This window comes from Gopherus evgoodei, chromosome 10 (genome assembly GCF_007399415.2).
Source record: "Gopherus evgoodei ecotype Sinaloan lineage chromosome 10, rGopEvg1_v1.p, whole genome shotgun sequence".
Classification (NCBI taxonomy): Eukaryota; Metazoa; Chordata; order Testudines; family Testudinidae; genus Gopherus; species Gopherus evgoodei.
The window spans coordinates 16853135-16878069 of NC_044331.1; the positions used below are offsets into that span (position 1 = coordinate 16853135).

General features: G+C 44.7%; 4 protein-coding genes across 8 annotated transcripts in view; all 4 read left to right on the forward strand.

Moving 5' to 3' along the window:
• Positions 1-6348, forward strand: part of ABHD17C (abhydrolase domain containing 17C) — a 67348-nt gene extending 61000 nt beyond the window's left edge. The window contains exon 3 of the mRNA XM_030577278.1: positions 4842-6348. Coding sequence (XP_030433138.1) covers positions 4842-5061 — 220 coding nt within the window. The 3' untranslated portion in view covers positions 5062-6348. The remainder of the gene's footprint in view (positions 1-4841) is intronic.
• Positions 6349-10004: 3656 nt separating this feature from the next.
• On the forward strand, positions 10005-22077 carry LOC115658418. 2 transcript variants are annotated; one of them, XM_030577281.1, is made up of 4 exons: positions 10005-10094; positions 10253-10529; positions 17023-17526; positions 21126-22077. In XM_030577281.1, the coding sequence occupies exons 2-4, from the start codon at positions 10265-10267 to the stop codon at positions 21128-21130; spliced, it is 774 nt and encodes a 257-aa protein (XP_030433141.1). In that variant the 5' UTR covers positions 10005-10094; positions 10253-10264; the 3' UTR covers positions 21131-22077. The 2 variants fall into 2 exon arrangements, with proteins under 2 accessions (XP_030433141.1, XP_030433140.1); XM_030577280.1 differs by lacking the exon at positions 21126-22077 and having other exon boundaries at positions 17023-18022.
• A 745-nt stretch (positions 22078-22822) lies between these two features.
• Positions 22823-24935, forward strand: part of CEMIP (cell migration inducing hyaluronidase 1) — a 142702-nt gene continuing 140589 nt past the window's right edge. For both annotated transcript variants that reach the window (XM_030577276.1, XM_030577277.1), the window contains exon 1: positions 22823-23013. The gene's annotated coding sequence lies outside the window, so the exon portion shown is untranslated. The remainder of the gene's footprint in view (positions 23014-24935) is intronic.
• Positions 23154-24935, forward strand: part of LOC115658414 (cell surface hyaluronidase-like) — a 64723-nt gene continuing 62941 nt past the window's right edge. For all 3 annotated transcript variants that reach the window (XM_030577273.1, XM_030577274.1, XM_030577275.1), the window contains exons 1-3: positions 23154-23633; positions 23719-23859; positions 24278-24833. In XM_030577273.1, the coding sequence (XP_030433133.1) occupies positions 23276-23633; positions 23719-23859; positions 24278-24833 (1055 nt within the window). In that variant the 5' untranslated portion in view covers positions 23154-23275. The remainder of the gene's footprint in view (positions 23634-23718; positions 23860-24277; positions 24834-24935) is intronic.

Sequence of the window (24935 nt, forward strand, 5' to 3'; positions counted from 1 at the left end):
GTGGGTAGCTATCCCGTAGCTATCCCATAATTCCCGCAGTCTCCCCTGCCATTTTAATTCTGGGTTGAGATCCCAATGCATGATGGTACAAAAATAGTGTTGCGGGTGATTCTGGGTAAATGTCGTCACTCATTCCTTCCTCCGAGAAAGCAATGGCAGACAATCATTTCGCGCCCTTTTTCCCTGGATTGCCCTGGCAGATGCCATAGCATGGCAACCATGGAGCCCATTTTGCCTTTTGTCACTGTCACCGTATGTGTACTGGATGCCGCTGACAGAGGCGGTACTACAGCGCTACACAGCAGCATTCATTTGCTTTTGCAAGGTAGCAGAGACGGTTATCAATCGTTCTGTACCGTCTGCCGTGCCAGTGTAAATTGGCAATGAGATGACGGTTATCAGTCGTTCTGTACTGTCTGCTGCTGTCATGGGTGCTCCTGGCTGACTTTCGCTGAGGTTGGCCGGGGGCGCAAAGACAAAAATGGGAATGACTCCCTGGGTCATTCCCTCCTTTATGTTGTATCTAAAAATAGTCAGTCCTGCCTAGAATATGGGGCAAGTGTACTAGAGAACCAGTGTACCAGAGAGTACAGCCGCTCCGTGTCAGATCCCGCAGAAATGATGAGCTGCCTGCCATTCTAGGGGGTTTCCCTGCAACAACCCCAGCAGTTTCTTCCCTCCTCCCCCAACCCTCCTGGGCTACCGTTGCAGGGTCCCCCCATTGGTGTGAGGAAGTAATAAAGAATGCAGGAATAAGAAACACTGACTTTTTTTAGTGAGATAAAATGAGGGAGAGGCAGCCTCCAGCTGCTATGATAGTCCAGGCAGGACATTAAACGGTTGGGGGGAGAGGAGCCCAGCATCCCACTGCTATGATAGTCCAGGCAGTACAGAATCTTTTCTTTAGACATGAAAGGGAGGGGGCTCATGGAGCTTAGCCCCCAGGTGCTATGATGAAGATGGTTACCAGCCGTTCTGTACCATCTGCCGGGAATGACTGGGAGTCATTCCTATTTTTACCCAGACGCCCCTGGCCGACCTCACCTGAGGCCAGCCAGGAGCACTCATGGGATGATGATGAGGACGGCTATTAGTCTTTCTGCACTGTACCGTCTGCCACCGGGGAAGGGAGAGGAGAGGATGCTGCTGTTCAGTGCCGCAGAACCGTGTCTACCAGCAGCATGCGGTAGACATACGGTGACATTGAAAAAAGTCAAGAAACGATTTTTTCCCCTTTTCTTTCACGGGGGGTGGGTAAATTGAAGAGAGAGACCCTGAACCACCCCAGACAATGTGTTTGACCCTACAGGCATTGGGAGCTCAGCCAAGAATGCAAATGCTTTTCGGAGACTGCGGGGACTGTGGGATAGTTGCAGTCTTCAGTACCCCTCCCTCCCTCCATGAGTGTCCATTTGATTCTTTGGCTTTCCATTACGCTTGTCACGCAGCACTGTGCTGTGGACTCTGTTCATAGCCTGGAGATTTTTTTCAAATGCTTTGGCATTTCGTCTTCTGTTACGGAGCTCTGATAGAATAGATTTGTCTCCCCATACAGCGATCAGATCCAGTATCTCCCGTACAGTCCATGCTGGAGCTCTTTTTGGATTTGGGACTGCATCGTCACCCGTGCTGATCAGAGCTCCACGCTGGGCAAACAGGAAATGAAATTCAAAAGTTCGCGGGGCTTTTCCTGTCTACCTGGCCAGTGCATCTGAGTTCAGATCGCTTTCCAGAGCGGTCACAATGGTGCACTGTGGGATACCGCCCGGAGGCCAACACCGTCGATTTGCGGCCACACTAACCCTAATCTGACATGTCAATACCAATTTCAGCACTACTCCTCTCGTCGGGGAGGAGTACAGAAACCGGTTTAAAGAGTCCTTTATATCGATATAAAGGGCCTCGTTGTGTGGATGGGTGCAGGGTTAAATTCGGTTTAAATGCATAGTGTAGACCAGGCCTGAGTCTCAGAACCCAGGTCAACTGACTTGGGCTTGCAGGGCTCACGCTATGGTGCTAAAATTGGTAGTGTACACGTTCTCACTCAGACTCTGAAACCCAGCAAAGGCGGTGGGTCTCGGAGCCCAAGCTCCAGCCCCAGCGAGAATGTCTACGCAGCTATTTTTAGCCTGTATCATTGGCCCAGGCTCTGAGACTTGCTGCGGGGATGGAGGGAGGGGAGTTCACCATGTAGATAGACTCTTTGTAGCTAGGATATAGCAGTGGAATTCATTCTATTTGTTATGTTTTATCTTAACTTGATCATAACAGCTAACATTTAAAGAGAGTGTTCTAGGAAGACAGACTGTAGCTAGTGAGACAACTGCTTCTTTAAAATACATGATCTTCAAGCTTATAGAGCTACAAGTTTTTTGTGAAGTCGTCATCCTTAGTACACTTCTCAGCAAGTTAAAATGTGAATTCACTGAGAGTGTAGTAGTAGTTTAAAAGATGTTGCTCTCAAACTTGTGCATTGTTCTTCTCTTAGAGTTTTTAAATTTCTAACATTTATGATTAAAATTAATACTTCTAGAGGAGAAAAAGCTAAGGTTTTTAATTACTTTATTCATAAGATTGTGTAGCAATGATTAGATGAGTCAAATCAAACAGTTTAAAAAGTAAATATGTGGGTGGGGGGAGTGTTGAAAACTTGACAGCAGAGCTGTTGTACAGTATTTTTTATTAACCTTCTACTGATCTGGTCATTGCTGTGACTCACTTCACTTATACTTAAAACAAGGGAAATAAACATTTGTGCATTTTCATTAATGTGTACAGCTCAGCTGTCTGCCTTTACTGTAGGAAACAATATGTTTATATACACCTTTGGAGAATTGCTGTTATGTGCATTTTATGTTGGGACCCCATGAGAATGTAATCTCTGTAGATTTCCTAGCTGCAGAGTGGTGTGGCTGAGAATACCAAGTAGGCTAATGTGCAGTTTAAATACTGCTTTACATGTAGCTGAGTTGGCAATGGGATGCTTTCCAATTTTTTGCAAAATACAAATATTTTTTCTTGAATGACAGTTCATCATCTGTATTCACAAACTGTTAGCTAGTTACCTGGATGCTGCAATGATGAGGGTTTCCCAGCTTTCTAAAATATATTAAAAACAGTAGCTAGCTAGTAAGAGTGATATATAAAAAGCCTTTTGTGTACATAACTGCACATAGCTGACATGCCTGTTATGAAATCTTTACTCAGTGGCCGGCAGTCCATTGGGTTTTAAAACTTTTTTTTAAACTAGATTATTCAATATTTTGCTTATTTCACACTGCCATTTAATTATGGTATTCTTCACCTGGGGATGCAAATAAAAACTACAATTGTACATGTCTTACATTGACAGTCTCCCTCTAATGTTCTTAAAGTCCTTACCTGTATTCCACATGGAAAAAGCTAAACCTGACTAGTCCATATTTAATGTTTTCCTACCTAGAATCTAACCTCAAAATCAAAAGACTTAACTTTTTACTGTTTTAAGCTTGTATAGTCTGTTTTGAAGAGATACTGGGATGTAGAGAGACCAAAATGTTTGTTTAGCAATAGCTGTTACCTAGAATCCCACAATACATCTAATGCTGAGCTTTTACACATGTGAAATTCTCTGTTCCAGTTCACATTAAATTTTTGAACTGAATTATCTGTATTTTCAAAATCTTACATTTATTTGTAAATTGTCACATTGGCTTGGCTATATTTTTGGTTTTTACTCATTTTGAGCAACTGAATAGATACAGCTTCACTTTTGTTTAGTCACTTTCACATCTAGATGTTTTACTTCCTTTACTTCTTCTGGGAGTAGCAAAATCCTGACTCCCTTTAATTATTGTTCAACTTTATTTAACAAATCATAGAAATTAGAGGTGGGAAAAAGTTGTCTACTCTAGTTATTCTGTCAGTCCAAGATTGTTCACTACAATAGATCTTCTGGTGTCTGATTTCAGATGTCCAGAGCGATGGAGTTCTTGCCACTTGGGGAACTCTTCCACAGTATAATAGATATATCACTGTTAAGAAAACTTGCTAATAAGCAAGCCAACTCTTCCTTTTCCTAATTTCATCTCCTTATTTCTAGTTCTATCCCCTTGTACCACCCTAAATAGTTCCTTTCTTTTCTTGGTGTCCACACCCATCAAATATTTTTAGATTGAGATGTATTTACCTGTTATGAAAAGTATAGTATATTTAGTTCATTCTAGTACTTGATGGGGAAGCAACAAATAATTGTATATGTAAATTATTGTCTAAATATGATATACTGAAGTTTAGAAAATTATATTTTCAAATTAAACTTAAAATGAATTAATCCTTTAAAAGAATCTGTATTCATCTCTGGGGTCAAAAACATGGATAAGGGTGCTTTCTAAGCGATTTTTTTAATCAAAGGGCCATAATGAATTAGGGAGCGAATGTCACTAGCTTAGTAGTAGGCTACATTGGTCACTAGCTCAAATTCAGACATGGTGACTTAAGTTTCATCCTCTGTGGGAATGCATTGGTGGGCTGAAGTTGGTTCTGAGTTACAGATGTCCACAGGCTAGCTGGTATGATAGTCACTAATAAGCCAAAGATTTGACCAGGCAGGAGAGTGGACAGACTTCTTGCCATCGAAGAGATTGATAGCAAGATGGCGATAAAAGGGCAGCTTGCACTCACAGTTATCTGTGCCTGTTTTGTGGATAAGTCAGTGGGGCATCAAGTGGGGGTATCAATTTTTTAAAAAATACAATATTCCTTAATTGTGTTTAGTGATTAATTCAACTTTGTTTTCTTTGGTATTACAAATGTAAAAACTAAAAGCCTGAGTAACTTCTCTTTCTTTTCCATCCCCCTAGCATTGACAAGATATCTAAAGTAACCTCTCCTGTGTTGGTAATTCACGGTACTGAAGATGAGGTAATAGATTTCTCCCATGGCCTGGCAATGTATGAGCGATGTCCACGTGCAGTGGAGCCTCTCTGGGTGGAAGGGGCTGGGCATAACGACATAGAGCTTTATGCACAATATCTAGAAAGACTAAAACAGTTCATATCTCATGAACTCCCCAACTCCTGAAGAACCCTACTTGATTTTACCTCAGTTACTGTGAATGGAAGAAATTACCTGTTTTTGCACATGCTTTAACTGGATAGCTGTAATAGCTTTATACTATGAAGAAATACCTGTCTTTAGGGTGTTCTAATCAACATCTGATGAAACTTGTCTTTTTATATCTGGAAATTATTCTACTAATGCACACAATATGGTCAACTACTGTAATTCCAATGACTTTTAGTTTCATTACTCTGGAGGACAAGGGGATACTAGCTGAATATGGGGACACTTTTTATCTAGTGGTATATTAATATTCTAAAATCAGTTTTCTCTATCTTCTGATCATTTATAATTCTGTCCTATGAGACTTTTTTCCAGTGTTCTCAGTATATGGAACACAACTGTTATGAACTGCAGCTTGTTCTTAACAATCGATTCATGGGTTCGATCTAAGGGAGTACTTTCTTTGTAAATTTCTAGCTGTGGTATTGTAACTGGCAAGTTATTGTGATGAGGTCTTTCCTCTTAGTGATCTTTATTTAATTTACTGATCTTCCCAAGTAAATTATTTAAGATGGTCCTACTCTTTCCTGGGGGAAAAAAAAAATTAACTAATACATGGGGCTAAATTCTGTAGCAACCGCTCAGCCATTTTCTGTATAAATATAACTGGAATATTCTTAAGGAAAAACTGACTAAATTGTTTTTGTTTAATAAAAATAATGTATAAATTCATTAATAGAAAACTCCTTTTAATATTCAGATGGTCTGAATAAGAGCCATAACATTTCCTTCTGTAAAGCATTCCTGTAGACTTTTTAAAAGTATTGTACATATTTGAATTTACATTGTGCATAGATTCTTAATTGGTAGTTTTAATTTAAGTCTAAATACAATAAACAGCAAAATTCTGGTTTGTATATGATTGCATACATTTTGTTAAAATATGTTTTTATCCCTATATTATTTTGCTATTAAAATTTTATAAGATTTCCAGGGCAAAAAATTAACATTTTATGTTTTGATGAATTTATGTAACTAAATTTTCATTGAACGAATCTTTTAGTTTAGAAGTAATTTGATTCTTTGACACTGGAATCGCACAGAATATGCATCAGAAATGCAAGACACTTACAATTGTTACACTACTACTATAGGTCTGATTTTTTCCAAATTTAAAGGCCTTAAATGTACTGTAAGCCTCAGATTGTTGTAAAAATTGATTGCGGTTGATTGCAGTTTGTGTACTGTTGCTAGAATGCAACACAGTGGTTGTAATGGAATAAAGGATGCATGGATTAGAGCATATTGAATTGTGAATCTCATTTGTACTATAGTTTTCATACAAAGGCAGCAAACATGAGGTATGGAAAAATTATATTTTGGAAGGGGGAGAATATACCAAATAATCTGATAGCCTAATCTTGCATTTTAATGTTAAATGTTTAGGATTATTTTGTACCTTTTTGTAAAGAGCAAACCTGCCATTCTGCTCAATTTTGTATGTGAATGGAATGTAAACTGGTGTTATTCGGTAAGGATTCTTGATGTACTGTTTAAATATTGAAAATCATGGCTGGGAGCAATGTTTGAATATGGTCATCATGAGATCTTGTGACAAGAATGCAATTAACTAATAATGTCAGCAGAGCATGGTGTGCATGCTGTCTTTGAGATTGATTTAGAGCTGTAGTGCCCCAGTAATTAAAGTAAAATTGAAATTTTCATTTCTATCCCTGAATCCTAGAAATTAAACATAGAAAAGGTCAGTTAGGTCATCCAGTCCCTCTCCTTGTCAGTCCAGGCTGGTTCTTTGCAATAGACCTTGTCCAGTCAGATTTTAAATAGTCCAAGCAATTCCTTTCCAACTCTGGGAACAGCAAATCCTATTAACAACATCTGTGGGAGTTGTTCTGACCCTGTGGTGAAAGAGTGGGGCCCCTGCTGTGCGTACTCTCCATTTGTAGATAGGGGCCTATGCATTCAAACATGACTAGGGACTTTCAGTTTCTCCAGTTCTGAGTGTCCAGCTTCAGACAATTTAGAGGCCTGCTTTTTCAGGAAATGCTTACCACTTTGTCACTTCTGAAAATTTAGGCCAGAGTGTCTCTTCCCTTCCCCTGCATAATGCAGTCACTTCTAAATATTGCTTAGACACGTTCCACTTAGCTCTTTTGTAATCTTTCCTTTATAAATCACTTCCCCTGGCTTCCTCAATCACTTGATAGGCTTTGAATTTGCTCAAATTTGTCAATATGCTTCTAGTAATGAGGTGCCCATAGCTGAATACGGTTCTCCAGATGTGGTCACATCAGCCCCATATAGGGTTGGAACTATCCTCTTTGCTGCTCCTGTCTACATATTCAGCCCAATCTTGCAATAGGATTTTTCACTGATATTTGCTATTGATTTGCAAACAGGTCCTGGGTACCCTCACCACTAGATTCCTTTCAGCTCAATCGTTTTCCAGATCTTTCTCTAAAACTGTAAACTTACTTCAGATTTTTTCCATTTACCCAAACTTTCTGCCAATTGTTAATATGTGTAAGTCCCTTGATGTTTCTCTGTTCTGGTTAATGTCAGTAATTCCTTCCAATTCCATATAATCTGAATTTCATTAACATGTTTTAAACTTTCCCTGTCATCAATGAAAATATTAAATAACAGTCCCTGCAATGACCCTCTAGGTCTTGTTGCTTTCTTTCTTCAAGTCAATAAATTTACCCTCAAAGAATTTTCAGTGCATTCAACCATGTTCCCATGCTTGAATGAATTCTGTGAGTTGTGTGATGCTATCAAACTCTTCAGTGAAAAAGCATATATAATCTATATTGAACTCTCTCTTCAGCCCAGTAATTTTGTAATTATCATTCCCTGATGTTGGGCATTTGAATATTTCTAATTCATACCTTTAAAAATCTCCCACCTGTTTAAAAAATTGATTTATGGGATTTCAGAATTAAATTTTAATTAAAAATCCATGACTGACTCATGGAACAGCTTATACAAGAGCAAATCCAGGACACCCTTTATTGAAAGAGAATAGCATGAGCATAGGACCTTTTGCATCAGGAGAAGAAATGGAGTGATACTATGGGGGAGGGGCTTTGAATTGTTATTTAAAATGCTCTGGGTTTGCAAAAAATATAATCAATGGGACTTTTGCTAAACTCCAGCTGACAAAACAAAAAAAAATCCTCCCACCAACTCAAATTTGTAATATAATTTTGTTCTTACATTTAGATATGCCCTTGCCATAGTGTAAGCATGTGTTTAGAGCTATCAAGATGTCTCTGAAAATTAATTGCTGAGTATATGCTGTTTTGTAAACCATGTTGTTAGAGTATTTAGTTGGTCTTTTAGGATGTAATATTTCCTAACATTTTTTTTCTTAGATGTGTATGTTGCTTCCATTTATTTTTTACATGGGACAGCCGTGATAGCTTTGATTATGTAGTAGAATTTTGAGGTAGAAAGATGGCATGGAGCACAACTATCCATCTAAATACTTTTTTTCTTGACTTCTCAGTTACAGCTGGTATGGCAGCATTTGGGAATCTGATACACACTGTTTACATATCTAATATATTCATTCTGGTTCTAATTTTGGTTCCCTATCACTTAATTTTCGGACTCTTCCCTATATATGTTATGTTATGCCCCCTCCACTGCTTAATTATCTACTGTGTAGTGATATAGGCTAATTAGACTCATCTTCTACTCTTTGGGAGATCCTTTATCATTGTTACTTTCTGCTGGAATGTGTCCAGGCCCTTCCCCTAATTGGGACAATCTTGCATGGGGTGCTGACTCATTAGCCCTCTAAATAAGCACCAAACTCTGTTTTCAGATTAGTGCTCTGGATCTGCAACATTCAGTGCACCCACTAATCTTTGGAAATGTTTATCACTTGAATTTTAAATGTTCCCTAATCTATTTTCAATGTGTAAAAATGTTTGTCTCCTAGATTTCAGTAGGCCTATAATTACTTAGTGGGGGAGGAGTAACTAGCTCAAAACTTTCTAGAATAAAATGATCTGGATTCACTAAATCAAGGAGAATAGCAAAGTTGGCCTAAATTCTGTTACTCAGTACAAGCCTATTGAAATATTTACCTGAATACTTAAGAATTGCCTTTGAAAACAATTGCATCAACCTACTTTCTGTTCCTTATACTGTAATGCGGAGGTGTCTCTTTACTAGCCAGGTGTGCAGTGGTCGACTGGCCAGTCTTACTCATGAGAACCTAACTAACTCCTTCATTTTGGATTTCTCCTGAAGTCAGATTGAGGAGAAACTTCCTTCTGCTGCTACCTCCTTTCCTAACAGCCGTAGCTTAGAAAATAACAGCTCGAGGTACCTTTGCTCTTGATCTCCCTAGCCCGGAGCTGGGGGAGGTCCTATGCTGCTGCCTGGCCAACTCCACGTTCCCGAAGACTTTTTGGGGGATGGGAATAGGACCTCCAGGACCGGCCTGAAGTGCCTGGTGGTGCATCCCCTCTGGCCTGGCTTCAGCCGCTCCGCGCCGGCAGGTTGCAGCAGGGCCGGCTCCTGGAGCCGGCGTGGGGCACAGCAGGGGCCAGCTTTCGGCAGGGAGTGAGGGGTTTGCGTTGGCTGCTGTGTCCCGTGCGCTCTGGACGCGTTCGCAGGGAAGGCGGCTGGGGGTGGAAGGGAGTCCCCAGGAGCCAGGTAAGAAGCGGTGACGCCGCCGCAGAACAGAGGAGGAGCAGGCGGCTGGGGGAACCAGGCAAGCACCGAGCTCGCCCCGGCTCCGTGCGCTCCCAGCCCTCCTCTGGCCGCCGGCCCCAGCAGGGCGCACAGAGCCGGGAAAGGGCCCTGGCGCTTCCCGCACGGAGGGGAATTTAGCGCGGCTGAAGCTGAGACGTGGCTTGGAGGTGCCAAGCGGACGGCAGGGGGCACCGTGCGCGCCCCGGCCAGGCGCCCTGCGCCGCGCTCAGCGATGCGGGGGCTGCGCGCCTGGGCCTCGCTCCGCAGAGCGGAGAGCCCGGCTGGGCGGCGGAGGGGAGCGGGGCTCGGGGAGTCCCGGAAGGCTGGTGCGTTGGCGGAGCTCTCGGGTTCCCCCGCTAGGCGCTAGCTCGCAAACACCGCCCGGGCTTATGCTGCGCGGGGACTGGGCTGCAGGGGAGGAAAGCGGCGCGGGCGGGAGAGAGCGAGCGGATGGAGGTCATCTCTCCATCTGCCTTCGTTGCAGGTTTAAAATCCCATGTCTCTGCCCTCCGCCTCCAAGGCCCTTCATGCAGCGGCGCCTCCCATTAGCAGAACTGCCTGCTCGCCTGCTGCCATGGCTTCAAGGTCACCTTCCCTGCAGGCAGAGAGCAGAGCAGAGGGGCTGCAGCCAGCTGAGCGTCGCCCGAAGAAGAAAGCCAACAGTGTGCGTCTTTCTGCACCCAACCGCCGTGCCCTGGTACTTGCCAACCTGCTGCTGCTCCTGCCTCGTTGCCCAGGTTCTCAAGCGACCAGTTTAACCAGTTAGTAAAACATTGTCTGTGTCTCCCGCAAGCGCTCCGCCGTGGGTTGGTTAGTGTAGCCTTTGATGGTGCCGCTGACGCGTGAGGTTGGCTAGAATGACATGAGGACCAGTAGTTTGCAGCTCAAATTACAAATGCAGTGGACAGTGCAGAGCTTTCCGATGGGCAGCGCGAGCAGCAAAGCTGCTTTCTTTGTCTGGCCCACAAGCCGAAAGCGAAGGCCTGCGAGCCTGCCGAATCAGCAGTGCTTGGGCATTTAAAACACTAGAACCCAGAGTTCTGTCCATTTTGCCACAGCATGTTGAATACACACTCCCATCTTTCATATTGTTTGGCAATTCCTCTGGACTTCCCCAGATCCACATTTTTTCCTCAATTCAGAGCCACTGAGTGTCCAAAATCAGCATCTAGATCAGAATTTTGTGCTTTAATTCCATAGCCTCTCCTTAACACACAGTACTTTAGCACCTGGGAGAAGGGCCAATACACAGAATACTATTATTTGATGATTCTCTTCCTGGTAGTGACTTACATTTATCTCCTTTATTCTTTCCATAATGAGTTGCATTTCTCTCTCTCCCCTGCCCCAAAGTGAGCACTAGCTGAGTTCAAGCATGTACACATAGGCCATGTGCAAATTTCCATTACACAGCTCTGCCCCTCAATAAAATCATGAGTGGTGTGGAGAAAGTGAATAAGGAAAAGTTATTTACTTGTTCTCATAATATAAGAACTAGGGGCCACCAAATGAAATTAATAGGCAGCAGGTTTAAAACAAATAAAAGGAAATTGTTCTTCACACAGCGCACAGTCAACCTGTGGAAGTCCTTGCCTGAGGTGGTTGTGAAGGCTAGGACTATAACAGGGTTTAAAAGGGAACTAGATAAATTCATGGAGGTTAAGTCCATTAATGGCTGTTAGCAGGATGGGTAAGGAATGGTGTCCCTAGCCTCTGTTTGTCAGAGGGTGGAGGTGGATGGCAGGAGAGAGATCACTTGATAATTATGTGTTAGGTTCACTCCCTCTGGGGCACCTGGCATTGGCCACTGTTGGCAGACAGGATACAGGGCTGAATGGACCTTTGGTCTGACCCAGTCAGGGCCGGCGCTTCCATTTAGGTGACCTAGGCGGTCGCCTAGGGCGCCAGGATTTGAGGGGAGTGGCATTTTTCCGGGAGGGCAGCAGGCTGCTCCAGTGGACCTCCCACAGGCGTGCCTGCGGAGGATCCGCTGGTCCCGTGGCTCCGGTGGATTACCTGCAGGCATGCCTACGGCAGGTCCACCGGAGCCGCAGGACCAGCAGACCCTCCGCAGGAACGCCTGCGGGAGGTCCACCAGAGCCGCGGGACTGGCAAGCGGCAGAGCGCCCCCCGTGGTGTGCCGCCATGCTTGGGCTGGCAAAATGTCTAGAGCCGGCCCTGCGCCTAGGGCGCCAAAAACCCTGGTGCCACTCCTGGACTCAGTATGGCTGTTCTTATGTTCTAATGCACCTCTGCCCCTCCACTTCCAGTCCTGGATCTCTCTTGAGTGGAGACAGCAAACCCTGTTGGTGCTTCTTCCCTTTTTGATTTACAGGCAGGCCCCTAATAGGATCTTTAGTTTATCTTTCAGATGATTGCTGGTAATTATAAAGATAAAATCACAGTCTTAAATACTTTAACTCAGATGCTTAGAACACATGACATAGTGCTAGGTTCATTTGAAAAGGTTAGCAGATATATGTATTGTTTAAAACAAAATATTGCTTATTATTAGTACATACAGTTAAGAAATGTTTTTTGAGTTTTCCATGGGGAAAAATGACTAACATTTTCTACCACCACTTTTTGGGTTTTCATTGGAAAAACTCCAAACCAGAAATATTTTAAATTTACAAAGTGTGATGTCATGGCTGCAAAATGCAACCTATTTAGATAGTGCCCAGGGGGTTTGATCCAAAGCCCACTGAAATTAATGGGAGGCTTTCTATTTACCGCTGTGAGTTTTGGATCAAGGCTGTACTGATCAGAACAGGAAGCTTGGATTCAGGACTCCTTAGGACTACTTGTCCAGTCATTTGATTTCAGGGGGAGTTGTGTACATAGTTAATCATAGAATCATAGAATATCAGGGTTGGAAGGGACCTCAGCAGGTCATCTAGTCCGACCCCCTGCTCAATAATAGGATAGTTAGGCTCCAGCTGAGTTCTGTTCCTAGCTCTGTGACTGACTTTATCATCTAATCTTTGGCAAACCTCCCTGTGCTTCAGTTTGCCCATCTGAAAAATGGGCATAGTAGTTATTGGGGGGAAGCTGTTCTAGATTTTATTTTAACAAATAGGGAGAAACTCGAGAATTTGAAAATGGAAGGCAGCTTGGGTAAAAGTGATCATGAAATCATAGAGTTCACAATTCTAAGGAAGGGTAGAAGGGAGTACCGGAAAATAGAGAGAATGGATTTCAGGAAGGCGGATTTTAATAAGCTCAGAGAACTGATAGGTAAGGTTCCATGGGAATCAAGACTGAGGGGAAAAACAACTGAGTAGAGTTGGCAGTATTTCAAAGGGACACTATTAAGGGCCCAAAAGCAAGCTATTCCGCTGGGTAAGAAAGATAGAAAATGTGGCAAAAGACCAGCTTGACTTAACCACGAGATCTTGCATGATCTAAAAAATAAAAAGGAGTCTTTTAAAAATGGAAACTAGGACAAATTACAAAGGATGAATATAGGCAAACAACACAGGAATGCAGGGGCAAGATTATAAAGGCAAAGGCACAAAATGAGCTCAAACTAGCTACAGGAATAAAGGGAAACAAGAAGACTTGTTATCAATACATTAGAAGCAAGAGGAAGACCAAGGACAGGGTAGGCCCACTGCTCAGTGAGGAGGGAGAAACAGTAACAGGAAACTTGGAAATGGCAGAGATGCTTAATGACTTCTTTGTTCTGGTCTTCACGGAGACGTCTGAAGGAATGTCTAACATAGTGAATGCTTATGGGAAGGAAGTGAGTTTGGAAGATAAAATGAAAAAGGAACAAGTTAAAAATCACTTAGAAAAGTTAGATGCCTGCAAGTCACCAGGGCTTGATGAAATGCATCCTAGAATACTCAAGAAGCTAATAGAGGAGGTATCTGAGCCTCTAGCTGTTTTCTTTGGAAAATCATGGGAGAGGGGAGAGATTCCAGAAGACTGGAAAAGGGCAAATATAGTGTCCATCTATAAAAAGGGAAATAAAAACAACCCAGGAAACTACACACCAGTTAGTTTAATTTCTGTGCCAGGGAAGATAATGGAGCAAATAATTAAGGAAATCATCTGCAAACACTTGGAAGGTGGTAAGGTGATAGGGAATAGCCAGCATGGATTTGTAAAGAACAAATCATGTCAAACCAATCTGATAGCTTTTTTTGATAGGAAAACACATCTTGTGGATAAGGGAAAAGTGGTAGATGTGGTATACCTAGACTTTAGTAAGGCATTTGATACCGTCTCGCATGATATTCTTATCAATCAAGTAGGCAAATACAACTTAGATGGGGCTACTATAAGGTGGGTGCATAACTGGCTGGATTACCGTACTCAGAGAGTAGTTATTAATGGTTCCCAATCCTGCTGGAATGGTATAACAAGTGGGGTTCCGCAGGGGTCTGTTTTGGGACTAGCTCTGTTCAATATCTTCACAACGACTTAGATATTGACATAGAAAGTACGCTTATTAAGTTTGCAGATGATACCAAACTGGGAGGTTTGCAACTGCTTTCGAGGATAGGGTCATAATTCAAAATGATCTGGACAAATTGGAGAAATGGTCTGAGGTAAACAGGATGAAGTTTAATAAAGACAAATGCAAAGTGCTCCACTTAGGAAGGAACAATTAGTTTCACACATACAGAATGGGAAGAGACTGTCTAGGAAGGAGTACGGCAGAAAGGGATCTAGGGGTTATAGTGGACCACAAGCTAAATGTGAGTCAACAGTGTGATGCTGTTGCAAAAAAAGCAAACATGATTCTGGGATGCATTAACAGGTGTGTTGTGAGCAAGACACGAGAAATCATTCTTCCGCTCTACTCTGCACTGTTTAGGCCTCAACTGGAGTATTGAGTCCAGTTCTGGGCTCTGCATTTCAAGAAAGATGTGGAGAAATTGGAGAGGATCCAGAGAAGAGCAACAAGAATGATTAAAGGTCTAGAGAACATGACCTATGAAGGAAGGCTGAAAGAATTGGGCTTGTTTAGTTTGGAAAAGTGAAGACTGAGAGGGGACATTATAGCAGTTTTCAGGTATCTAAAATGGTGTCATAAGGAGGAGGGAGAAAACATGTTCAGCTTAGCCTCTAAGGATAGAACAAAAAGCAATGGGCTTAAACTGCAGCAAGGGAGGTTTAGGCTGGACATTAGGAAAAAGTTCCTACCTGTCAGGGTGGTTAAACACTGGAATAAACTGCCTAGGGAGGTTGCGGAATCTCCATCTCTGGAGATATTTAAGAGTAGGTTAGATAAATGGCTATCAGGGATTGTCTAGATAGTATTTGATCCTGCCATGAGGGCAGAGGACTGGACTCGATGACCTCTTGAGATCCCTTCCAGCCTTACAATCTATGAAACTATAAATCTATGTCACAAGGGTGTAGTGAGCTTTAATTTAACAAAGTTTTTAAGTGCTTTGAGATCCTCCATGTGAAAGATGCTATAGAAATGCAAAGTATTGTTATTTACTATTATGATATAATAATTCTGAGATAGTTATACATTCCCACTACCACCTAATAAAACAGTCATATCACAGCTATGATGTAGTAAAGAGTTATTTAGTACGGCTATGAACTTATAGCCCTGGATATGCTTTTTTGAAGCGTGAAAAAAACCAACGATTTTATAAAATTCTAACTAATAGGATTACTACATGCAAGTCAACCTTCTGATGATTGTCTGAGTTTAATGTTTCCACCCATCCATCGAGCAATGAGCTGTTAGCCATTATCTTGAAATCAAATACACCACTACCTCGATATAACGCCGCCCGATATAACACAAATTTGGATATAACGCGATAAAGCAGTGCTGTGGGGGGGCGGGGCTGCGCACTCTGGTGGATCAAAGCAAGTTCAATATAACACGGTTTCACCTATAACACGGTAAGATTTTTTGGGCTCCCAAGGAGAGTGTTATATCGAGGTAGAGGTGTACATTTTAAGCTTCTAAAACATGCAAGAGGACAGACAGCCATTCTGGTAAACACAAAACCCCTTAAAGTCTAGTCATTTCCTTCAAAAGCATAAAAGAAAAGGAAACTGTGGATCAGGAAGGCTCCAGGTTTATTCCAGGGTTCTGAGGACATGACATGGAGCAGTTACCTTGATATTATTTAAAAACTTATTTCATAAGCCTTTGGGGTGGCACACTTGGTTGGTTTGGTTTTCTCATTCCGTTTAATTATTGCAGTGATCTTGTCTGAGATTTTCAGCCTGATAAGATGTATTATTTATTGTAAAGCCAGAGGGTATTTTAATTACACTTAATTGTTGTATTTATTAGTGTTAGGGGGCTAGATTGAGCCTTTAGGTTCAGCCTGGAGTACAGGGTGGTGTGTAACTTGTTCTACCTCAGGAGCAAACCTGGAAAGTTTCAGGGAGTCACGATTCCTCTCCCGTCTCTCTATTGCTCCAGGGAGAAAGTAGTGCACGGATTCTCAAAGGTATTTAGACATCAAACTCCCACAAATTTCAATGGGATTTGGGCGCTTAAATACCATTGAGGATCTGGGCCTAAGTTATTGCAGCTCTTGAAAAGGTGAAGCTGGCCCCTTGCATCTGGAGGATAGTGGGGTGGAGCCAAAATGCTGCCCACTTATGCACTGGGAAAACATTCTAGAGTGCGAGGGCGAACTCTACAGCAGGGGCCTATCCAACTCCCATTCAAGTCTGTGTAAAGATTCCCATTTACTTGAATGAGAGTTGAATCAGGCCCCAGATCTGGGCCCAAGAGCTGAGTAGACTAAGCAAGGGGAGAGAAAGGGGCCTTTTCCCCCCTCTCAGCCAAGTCAAAAAAAGGGCCACTCTACCACAAAGCCACTCATGTGGTCCAGTTGCGGGTCTGTAATAGATACCACTGTATTTGCTTGCAGACATTATACAGAACAGAATGAATTGTCATGGTCATTAGTTCTTGTTCAGGAATGTACATACAATAACACTTACATAGACTATAACAACAGTTGAGTAAGATACTAGTTTAGACCAGAAAATACACAAAATGGGTTCTTGGATTACAATCTTTGACCAGTGTAAAGCACCAATAGCTAAAATACAGGAGTCATCATTGTAGTCTATTCATTTGGCTATTCAAACATACAGTAAGCCTGCCAAAATACATTTTTGGTGCAGTAAGCCAAAATATATTCAGTAATGTAGTGAAACATTCTTAAACGTATATTTTTATAAATCTGCTAGGAGGAAATATGTTCTTCCATGGTTATGCCTAATAGGTTTTTACTGTATTTATGATTATTTCAGAAAATAGCCTGAATCCCAACAGTTCTTTGTGGGATCTGGATTATGAAGGACTATTTCACGGTAAGAAAATTCTCCCAGGGACTCCTGGCTCATATAAACTCTCCAGCCTTCTTAGAAGTAATGCTCTTGTAAGTCATGAGGAAAGAAGAAGGTTGGTAACAAATCAGAACCTGACTCAGAAATCAAAGGAAGAGCGGTTATCCTGTGACACGCTCCTTAAGCTTTACAGATACGTTTTTATGGATGCCTTTGGACCTAAGCTTGCTTGGAGTATATTTCGATTTCATAAGTGTGATAAGGAAGTCAACCCACCCAAAATTCAGATCAACCCTCTCAAGCTGCTGCAAACTAAACTGAAGCCACTGTTGTTATACCGGGTGCTTAAGGTCCTCAGGGATATGGGAGTATTGGCTGAGGCCCAGCAATCCAAAGCCTTCTCACTGCTAAAGAAGCAAATGCTTAAAACAAGGAGAATGTTGTTTAAGTCTGAAGTGAAACAAAGTGGTATGTATCTAAGGAGAATGCATGTTTCCTGTGTTCTTAACATTTTCTGCTTGCCTCTATGTTTACCAGCCTCATGTGACAAATGATGTTTAATTGATTCACCTCTGAGCTTAAGGATATATGTTAGAATGGTGGCTTTTAAGCACTGGTGCTTCCAGCTTTTGCCATTGATTAGTACTTGGTTGCCCATCTTCCTCCCCTCTTTCCATTTCCTCCCACATCATAAGGCCCGTTCCAGCAATGCTGACTCACTGGCTTCAGTGGGATTAATGGCATGGGTTATAGGATCAGCCCCTTAATGAAAGGCTTGATATTCTGCCTCTGTTCTGACACTGCTGCCTGCTTCTCATTCCCTTATCTGACCTATAACCCACAATGGAGCATGGGCTGCTGTAAACCAGCCTCCTGCAATCTGGCCTGCTGTGCTGATAGTTTGCTACAAGCAGGGCCGGCGCTTTCATTTAGGCAGCCTAGGCAATCGCCTAGGGCGCCAGGATTATTGGTGGGTGGCGTTTTGCTGGAGGGGGTGGCAGGCGGCTCCGGTGGAGCTGCCGCAGTCATGGCTGCAGACGGTCGGCTGCTCGCGTGGCTCCGGTGGACCTCCTACAGCCACGACTGCGGCAGCTCCACCGGAGCCCTGGGAGCAGCGCGCCGGGCAGCAAAATTGCTGAGCGCCTAGGGTGCTAAAACCCCTAGCGCCGGTCCTAGCTACGAGCAGACAGGATCATGCAGAATCCAATAGGAGAGGGTTATAGGTGTCTCACTGCGGCCCTGTAAAAGCCTCGACCCAGTGTTCATTATTAAATGCCCAAACTGGCAAAGTGCATTGCGAAGCATCTCCTGTGAAATGCTGAGCACCTGAATTTCCATATTGACTTTAGTGGGAGATGAAGGTGTTCAAAATCTAGTAGGAAGGGATCCATTAAGGTAGGTAGGAGAAGGAGAATTTGCTGGCTGCAGAGTAAGGGATGCTAGAAAGATTCTGGATGCAGACTGTAGAGGTCACGGACCTGACAGATTGAGTAGCATTCTGTTAGAAGACCACCTCTGAAAGTCAAGAGCCATTAAAGGAAATGTTATGGCTGTGCAATGTCCAGCACAATGTCCCCCCCCCCCAATTCTGACAGGGGTCTTGGAGTGTTACTTTAATACAAATAATGATCAATAATTTGTTGTGTATTATACAAAGCATTTCTGGATGAGGTGGTTGTACTGAAGTTTTTAAGCCATTAGAACAAATTGAAATACTTTGATGTATTCTGATTTTCTCAAGACTAAACTGAATGTATTTGCCTACAGAGAGATGCAAGTAATATAACTTTTGTTGAGAAAACAAATATCAGCACAGAATATTCAGTAGCATTTGCAGATGGGAAGAGGCAAGTTTTATATTTAGTTATTGAAAATACATTGTGTTTTAATGGTGACGTATAAATTGGAGCTTCGTGTTATCCATTTTCAGGATGAAGTGTCCCATTATATATGAATTCTTATGAAATGGATTCCTGCTTTGACACATTCCAGCCTAAACCGGCAGTCATAGCAAGTATAGTGGTTTAAGTGATCCTTGCAAGCAGTTAATTCAGTACAAATCTTGGAATAAGACTTATTCAGTATTGTTCATGAAAAGGGCCCTGGAGAAATCATCTGAAAGATATTAGGACCTGAGTATGCTAACCATGTGCAAGGGTGACCCCTGTTGGTAGAATTTAAAACCAGATGTGGACAAATCTCATTTACCATCCCTATCTGGTAAACCAGTCTATTGGCTTTTTTGTAGCTTCTGATTTTATATCTATGTAATTAAGAAATATTAAAAAAGAATAGCAAAACAACACAGATCAAAACACTAATTCATTCCCTCTCTCTATTTATTTATATATGTGTGTGTGTGTATATATGTATATATGTAATGTGTGCATAGATACATACACATGTTGCCCAAGCTATTTATATAATTTATGCTAATGTGTATGTGTATTGTGTGCATTTGAAAACTGTCCTGAGCATCCAGTTTTTATCTAAAGTAGACAGACTGGGTTGTGTTGTAGGAACAGGGACTTGGTTAGGTAGGCTACTTTTGTTCGAACTATTCCATGGGAACTACTTAGTGAAAACTGACCCTGCTTTTCCTTCCACCCTCTGAGCAGTATTAAGGAAACAGGATATCATTCACAGAGGGAGTTTACCAGGGAGGAAAGTGCTTACACAGGAAGTACCATCCCTTCGATCCTGTGTGAATTTTGTGTCTACTGCCAGAAGAAAGTCAGGGGCATTGTGGGAACAAACTATTAATCAAAATGTCTCTGTCATGAATCATCTATTTTTTGTCATCCCCTTTAAATCAGACCTCACTAGATCCCAGTCAATCCAATTAAACTTTTTATGCAAAATATTACGTTTTTTGCAACATGTTGGGGCTTGGATTGTTAAAAGTTTCCTAATATCAGGTAGTCCATGAGGAAAGAGTGGCATGACCCATTTTGTTTTTATCAGGATGGATTACCACTGATTAGCCTTAAAAAAAAGAGTAAGAGTAACAGCAAAATGAGGTCCTTTTGCTAGGAAAGGCTGATGAGACAGGATGTTCTGTCTTCCTGTGTGAAGGTGTGAGGATGTTTGCATGGTTGGAAATGTTCTCGTGCTGAGAAAACATCTTGCGTAGTTGAAGAGTATTGTGTAAACTTTATTCTGGAATTTATTTGAAAAAGAAAAATAATCCTGAAAACGAGGTTTGTCAAGGGTGAAATCAGCCCCATTTCACCTCTTTAGTGTCAGCTCTCGGATAGTAATATTTCCTAAATAGCCCTGAAGTGGATTCTCAGAAAAGCATAGAGATGTTTCTAGAATAATTTGTTCCACAGTTTTGCCCACATGCCAGTTAGGAACTTTTCAATACTGGGAGAAAATTGCCTCTAAATTGCTCACCTCAAGGCAACCTTTTCCTCAGGAAAAGAATCAAACCATGATTTTTTTTTCTCTATCAAACGTGGGTTTGTTTTTATTCTCGCAACTTGACAAGCACTCTCTACCGCTGTACTTGTGGGAACATCACATGGCAACAAACAGGAGTTAATCTAGAATATTTTTTTTTCCTTTAAACCTTATTAAAAATGAGATTGGTCCTAAAAATATAGAAAGAAATAAATTTAAATTCACAAAAACTGTACATTATCAAAAAGTCACTAAAACACCACATTTGGTTATATAAAAAAAAAAATCAAACCATGATAGCTGTGCTGCTACTAACACCACTGAGAGAGAGAGAGAGAGAGAGAGAGATATTTTGGAAATTACTTAAATCTAAGAATCCGGAGATTTCTGCAAGCATACGAATAAAGATTTAAAGGCTGAACCTGCAGTTCTTCCTCTGGCAAAAGTCCCTCTGAAATCAGAGGGAATTTGGCCTAAGTAATGCCTGTTGCATAGGACCCTAAGGCAAGTGTAGGCTGGGAGGGGGCTCATTTAGTGATAACCCAAGTCTTTAATACATTTAGTTCCAGTACTGATGTATTAGCATAATACATACAGCTTGAATATAATTTCTCAACCTGTTATTTTTATTTTCGTCAAGTTTATTAACTTTTCTTTTCCTCTAGAATGAACCTTTTAGTTGAAGGTGAATATGACAGTCAGGGGATGCAACGGACATTTGGATAAATGCCTATGGAAAATAAGTTCTAGTTCTCTTTTACCTGAAATTCTGCACATTTATGACAGGCGAATTCAGACTCCAGAGATCTCCAAACAATTTAATTGGCCCTGTCCCCTATGTCAGAAGAAATCTTGCCCCAGAATAAAGTTCAGAGGCAACAGATTGAAACAGTGAGACCAGATGATGGCACATGAATGTATCTCCCTTCCCTTATTGTTCACGATCAGCAGCACTTATGGCTTTGCACAGTGGGCTCCTCTTTAGCCTTGGCTCTTTGTGGTATCTGTGGCTGGTAGATTTGCCTCCTCACTTCCAGCTCTCCCTCTCCTCTGGATTGAGGTTTTTTAAATGGTTAGTGAAGGATTTGATGAAGGAATGAATTAGCTCAGTGGCCACAAATCTGTGCTCTAATATATTTACACATTGCCTGGCAGAATCTTTGGTCTTTCGTGCTGCATTTAACAGCATAAGGAATACTGATAACTTTGATTAAGAAAAAAAATGGAATCTGAAATGAACTTTCTACTCCAGTGTAAAGACTACTGCAGTCAATGGCAGCAGATCATTTAAGAGCAAGGGACCTGATCCAAAGCCCATTGGATCAGGCCCAAGACTTGTTGGAATAACCCCTGAAGGTATTTTCTACAGCATTACAGTGACTGTTGTGGGACAGATGACCTCTCCATGGGTATCTCAGTCTCAGACCAGTGGTATCCTACCTCCTGTGATTTTCATGCATTCTTGTTCTTAGTCCTCCCCATTGGAGTTCTTTAAACAAAAAGTCATTCCCAGCTGCCCTCCGGCTACACATCTCAGAGAAAAGGGTGAGGCTGATTTAATTAGACTGATTTTGCAAGATTAACTGACAAAGGAAGAACTCTCTGTAAGCTCCAAAACTTTTCTCTCACCAATAGAAATTGGTCCAATAAAAGATACAACCTCGCCACTTTGTCTCTCTAAATTATCCTTAGCCATTCAAATCTGGTCCTAGGCAGGTGTCCATTGCCACCTACTTTGCCTACAGCCTTTGTTTAGGGTAGCAAGAGGAACACACCCTACTCCTTAAGCATGTAGCCTGGGGCACTGGGGTTTCCCAGCCTGTGTGTCTGGCAACAGCTTTCCCTTTGCTGCTCACCTCCTCTCCCAATTTCCCTGCAGAAAAGTTTAGCTCCCTGCCGGTGAGGATAGGGGGTCCCAGGTAGCTCATGCCCCCTTTCAGGTGAAGACTGTGCTGTGCAAGCGACAGAGGAAGTCCGATCCACCCGTTCCCTCTGTCTGAACCTCACTGGAAGGTAGCAGAGAGGCGGCAGCTGCAACCCGCAGGGGACAGTCTGATGTTAGCAGGGAACGGGCACCTCTCCCCCGCTCCCCGTTTAAGGGAATTTCTCCCAGCCGCCTGACAGGTCCGGCCACGTGCGCGTGGAATGCTCGGCGCGCGCCCCCTGCAGGCCCCGGCAGGCCGGGCGGGGATGCTCGCCGGCGGGAGCTCGGCTCGGCTCCTGGCATCTGGGGAGCCGCACGGCGGGTCCAGGAGGAGCCGGCGTCACCGGGGAGGGCGGAGCCAGCGGCTCGGCGGCTGTAAACAGCGGGGGCAGCGCCAGAGGCCGGGAGATGGGCTATAAATAGGGAGGCTGGGGGAGCCCGGCCGGAGTGGAGAAGCGGCCCGGTGCTCAGTAGCAGCTTTCCCCTTAGCGCCTGCCAGCTGTCCCCGGTCCGGCGAGGCCGCGCTCCTGCTGCAGAGCCCCGCGCCCCCGAGCGGGGGACTGCCCGGTCCTTAGAGCGGCGAAGGGAGCCCTGCCTAGCAGCCGTGGCTTAGTAGCACCCGGGGCTAGGTAAGCGGCTCGGAGCACGTTGGTCCTCTGGCGCCTCTGCCCCGCGGCCGCCCGGCTGGAGCGGGTCTGTCGCTGGGTTCTGGCCGGTGCCGCGGCTGGGCTGGGTTTTGCGGGGGGACGTCGCTGTGTCTGCGCCGGAGCCCACGTGTCTGCGGACCGGGGAGCGTTTACCCAGCGCCGCTTTACTCCACAGGTGGCTGCAGAGGCGCCAGCCCCGCCGGGGGGGCCGGAGAGCGGGGCCGGTGGGAATAAAATGCTTTGAATGAAGTGTCTGTGTGTGTATCTCGGGGGCTTGGCGCGTCCATCGCCACGTGCGGGGCTATCCCAGCCGCTGCCACCTTCGCCTGGGGGATCCTCCGTCCCGGGCAGCAGGTGCCTGCTGCTACTCCGGGCTCAGGCCGGCAAAGCCCCGCCGCGAGCCGGGCAGGGCTCAAGGACCGGATGGAACCGCGGCTCCCCGTGGGCGCACGAGTCCGAGAGCGACCAAGGAGCTTCTGGGGGCGCCTCGCCAGTGCTGCGGCATCCACCTCCCAAGGGCTTTCCTCCCGGCCCTTCTCCTCTCCTGGGCCTGCCCCCAGCCCCCTGCGAGAGGGGTGGAGCGGCGAACTCCGGCGCAACAGGTGCGTATCCTCTGGGCTTGGAGCCGGGCTGCGGGCAGAGCGCGGCGGGCTGCACTGAACCGGCGTGTGCGCCTGTGTGTTGCAGGGCCGTGTCCCGAGCGCGCCCAGCACCTGACTCCCTGGCGTCCCGGGCACGACGGCAGCCGCTCGGTGGTCATCGGCAGGGGGGAGACCCTCAGGCTGGAGAGCTCCGCGACTTTCCACACGCTGCGCATTCAGGACGGAGGTAAGGAGCCAACAGGGGCTTGGCGCCCGCCTTCCCCTGAACCTGGCCAGCCCCTCAGAGCCCTGGCTTGGGGGAGAGCTGCAGCCGGGCATGGCCAGAACCTGGGAAGGGAGCAGGCACCCCCAGAGAACTGCGGGGGCCTGACCCGCTGGGATGATCCCCTTAAGGAGAGGGGTGGCTCACTGGACACTAAACCTGGGCGTCCCCCGGCTCAGAGCCTTACCCGTAGTCTGGATGGGGGCTGGGGCCCTGGCGTGTCGGGGACATTTGCACTGGTCGTCCTCCGCTTGCAGCCCCCAGGATCCTGTGTGCCGCGCCTGCCGGTGGCCCAAGGGGGCTTGCGCCCTGCTAGCCGGGCTTCCACGCGCCCAGCAAAGGCGGGCAAGAGTCGCTGCGAGTCTCCCCACTTCCCTTCCAGGGGCGCTGGTGTTTGCAGATCAGCAGCAGCCCATCGTCTTAAGGGCCCGCTACATCCTTATTCAGGATGGCGGGGCGCTGCACATTGGCTCCCCGCGGTGCCCCTACCACTCCCGGGCCACCATCTCGCTGTACGGGAAGGCCACCGAGGGGCCGGAGGTGGAGAACTACGGAAAGAAATTCCTGGGCGTGGACAGAGGGGGGACCCTGGAAGTACACGGGAGGAAGCCTCGCTCCTGGACGCTGCTGGACCAAACCCTGTACGCAGGCGGGCTCCTCTATGGATCCTACCAGTCCGAGAAGCGCTGGAGCAGCCGAGGCCTCAACATCCGGATAATTGATGCAGACACTGCCCAGGTGGTGGCCGCTGCTCGCTTTGACACGCACCTGCTGGCCGATGAGAGCAGGAGGCTGCGGGAGTTTCTAGCCACCCAAGCTCCGGGCAAGGTGGTGGCAGCCGCAGTAGGAGACTCAGCAGCGAAGAGTTTGACTCTGGAGACCCGACTCCTGCTCAAGGAGCTTCTTCATAGCAAACACATCCTGCATCTGGGGTACAGGTGAGACGGGAGCGGGGTGTTCGGGTGGGGATTTGCTTCGGTCCCGCGCGGAAATCATACACGAGCCCCAAACCTTCAGTCCTCGCCCTCTGGGCAGAGAAT

Coding starts and splice junctions, on each gene's coding strand:
- LOC115658418 (XM_030577280.1), top strand. CDS start 10,265: ATGTCTCTGCCCTCCGCCTCCAAGGCCCTTCATGCAGCGGCGCCTCCC. Junction 10,530..17,022: donor TCAAGCGACCAGTTTAACCA/GTTAGTAAAACA, acceptor TGATTATTTCAG/AAAATAGCCTGAATCCCAAC.